The sequence below is a fragment of the Mesitornis unicolor genome, unplaced genomic scaffold (genome assembly GCF_000695765.1).
Source record: "Mesitornis unicolor isolate BGI_N332 unplaced genomic scaffold, ASM69576v1 scaffold17093, whole genome shotgun sequence".
NCBI lineage: Eukaryota > Metazoa > Chordata > Aves > Mesitornithiformes > Mesitornithidae > Mesitornis > Mesitornis unicolor.
In genome coordinates, this window is record NW_010175537.1 from 33,870 (window position 1) to 36,747 (window position 2,878).

Here is a 2,878-nt window from a genome sequence, read left to right on the forward strand (position 1 = left end):
CTGGACACCTACAATGTGGCTGTGCATGTAGCACCACAGGGGAATGGAGATACGGCCGCAGCCCTGGAAGACCTGGATTTGTCAAGAGCTTGAGAAGAGCTTTTCCAAATTGACACTAGGGCTAAACATACTGCTCCAGGCCAAAGCCATCCATCAAATAAACTCTTCCTTGGAAAAAAAACTGATCCAGTAGCAGGATTCTGGACATCTCCAGCTCACTCTCTAAAGCGAAAAGGCAGGAGCTATAATCAGAGTGTAATTATCGAGCTAAGTCTTAATGTGAAGTTCCCCTCAGTCCCTGCAGTACTGCTCCCTCCTGGGGTTCCAGGCTGAAACTTAAGTAACAGTGCACACCGTTAAACTAGGAAAGGAACAGAAAGAAGAGGAAGCCAGGACCACACTCTGGGCTATGGGATCTGTGGCCAGTTGTGAGCCTGGCCATCATCCCCCCCAACTCCTTGGCACGCCATGGAGATAGGTGGGAGGAAGCTGCAGGGTCCACCACACCAGTCCCCAGCTGGTCATGCACTGAATGGTGTCCCTCAAACAGACTGTGATGAATAGCCCCTCTGTCCCTCTGCATCATCTTCCCCTGGCTTTCATCAAAAAGAAAACAAAATAGAAATGAACACACACAACCCCTGCACTCACAGTGGGAAGCTGGAGGCTTTGCTCAGCCTGTACTGCTCCTGCCCGAGCTGCTCAGGCACCAGGAGTACCCGCCTGCTCCATGAGCGGGCCACTGCCATCGTGCGTGTCCTCCACAGGCGTCTCGTTGGTGTGCACCACAATTGTGTTCTCATCTACAAGCTCACAGGCAGGATTGGTGAACGCTGAGAGTGGCAGTGTGATGCGCTGCATCTCACGCTCATAAACTTTCTGTTCATGCTTTTCCTTCAGGTCTTTCCCCCTAGATTAAAAAAATAAACATATATGTGTATGGGGTGAGTGCCACTGTTCGGAGGCAGAGTCGCAGTAAAGGTAATACAGTAGAAAAGACAGGACCCTGCTCTTACACAGATGTTTCAGCTGTGTACAAAGGGCCCAAAACATTCCCTGTTGTATGCAGAGGATCTCTCTGAGCACCCTTAAATAAAACAAGCAGCCAAGTGAAGTCTGTCCCTCCCTCATAAACTGTCTTATTCACTGACATTGCTACAGCTAAATGATGACCAGGCTTCTCCTTCAAACCATAGGCAAACGTCTCCTTACATCTCACAGTCCCACAGCACTGCCTGGTGCAGGCCCAGGGGAGCAGTGAGACAGCACAGAGCCCACTGCTGTGCAAGCCAGCTTCCATAACTGCTCCATCTGACAGAAACAAACACTGGAGGTGGTGACAGATTCTGCCTTTTGTTGCAGCAAACAAACCTGTGTAGCAAATTAAGCTGTTACTGAAAGTATTAAAGCTTACTTCAGAGCTGGCCCTGCTTTCTGCGGCTGGAGCTAAGAGCTTAATACCACAACCAACTCCTCAAACCTACCTCATTCTTCAGCCTGTTGCTAAGGGAGGCGACACCTCTGTAATTTGTACTGAGGAAGAACTGTCTTGCTTTAAAAACGGATAGCATTAATAGCATGTTGTCTCCAGAAAAGCTATGTATACCAAACGCTGCTAAACCAATTAAAAGTTTCTCACCACACCTACCCAAACCTGCCAGCTTGCACATGCAAGGAGAGAGAGAAACAATAAACGTGCACTACAGCCCTGCCGTGAGCTCTCTGGGACTGAAGAAGTAAAGCTGCATTTGGGCAAAGCTCGACATCAGTCTATTGCTTCTTCCCGAAAGATAGGAGCGAGGTGGGAAAGGAACCACTCGCTCCTTCTGGGGCTTGTGATCCCAACCAGGCAGAGCTGCTAAGGTTTCCTGTCAGCACATAAGCATTTTGGCTGCTTTTCAAAGCTGCCTACAAGCGTGCAGCAGTGGCTGCCGTTCCTGCCAGCACACGAGACAGCATTCTCTGAAGTGACACCTCAAATCGGATTCCTCGACAAGCAGCGCTCTGTGTTTTGCCCCTTATGTAACACTCCTCCCTCTTGTTTTTTTCTGTCGGCATTTATTATAAACACTTACATAAGGACATGTCCCAGCTTGGGAAAGGGCTCCTTCTGCTTGGTTGTGTCAGACTGCTGTCGAACAGCCAAAATACAGAACAAGCCCTCCCAGAGGAGGGAGCCTGGGCCTTCACTTGCTGCAGCGACATTCGCTGCTGTTTGTTAATCCTGCCCTCTCTTACAACTGAGCTGCTTGCTGTTACCACTAACCTCAAACGCTGCTGAGCTACAGAAACACTGCTGCCCAACGCAGTTAAGTGGCTGAACGAATCATAACTTAAGCGTGACTGAAAACTGACCTCAAAGTATACAAGAGCTTTGGTAAAATTAACTTCATTTCACAAAAAAATGTGCTACTTGATACTCAGTTTTATAGGATACCATGCATGAGTGAAAGCATTTGGCAATTGTTTTTCTTCTAAAGCTTGCTAGACTACAGAAACCAGGGAACAGGTGGCCTGCTGGAAGGATTGTTCTCTTTCTGATCACGAAACAAACTTCCTGTGTGGGCACCTCTCATGTGCTCTCTCCAGCTCTTGCGTAAAATTCAGCTCCCCTGGATACATCTGAGAAAGCCACATCAAGGCACTGTGCGCGCACGCACACAAAAAAAACCCCCAAAAATAAGAGGGCAGTTTGAAACTTCAAATAGGACAAAATACCACATTGATGGGTGAAATGGAGAAGAATGAGATTAACTCTTAAATAGTTCTTTCCTCGTTGCAACAACCGAAACTCTTGCCCAGTGTGCCACATCAACACATAAGCTTCTATCTGCCTTTTCATTAGACCTAGTTGGGTCTCCAGGTGTTCACACATTCC

The 2,878-nt window shown here is 48.0% G+C and overlaps 1 protein-coding gene across 1 annotated transcript in view; it reads right to left on the bottom strand.

Moving 5' to 3' along the window:
• Positions 1–293: 293 nt before the first annotated feature.
• The window catches only part of LOC104538281 (phosphoinositide-3-kinase-interacting protein 1-like), a 5,107-nt gene continuing 2,522 nt past the window's right edge, over positions 294–2,878 (bottom strand). Inside the window, exon 4 of the mRNA XM_010181426.1 lies at positions 294–910. Coding sequence (XP_010179728.1) covers positions 703–910 — 208 coding nt within the window. The 3' untranslated portion in view covers positions 294–702. The remainder of the gene's footprint in view (positions 911–2,878) is intronic.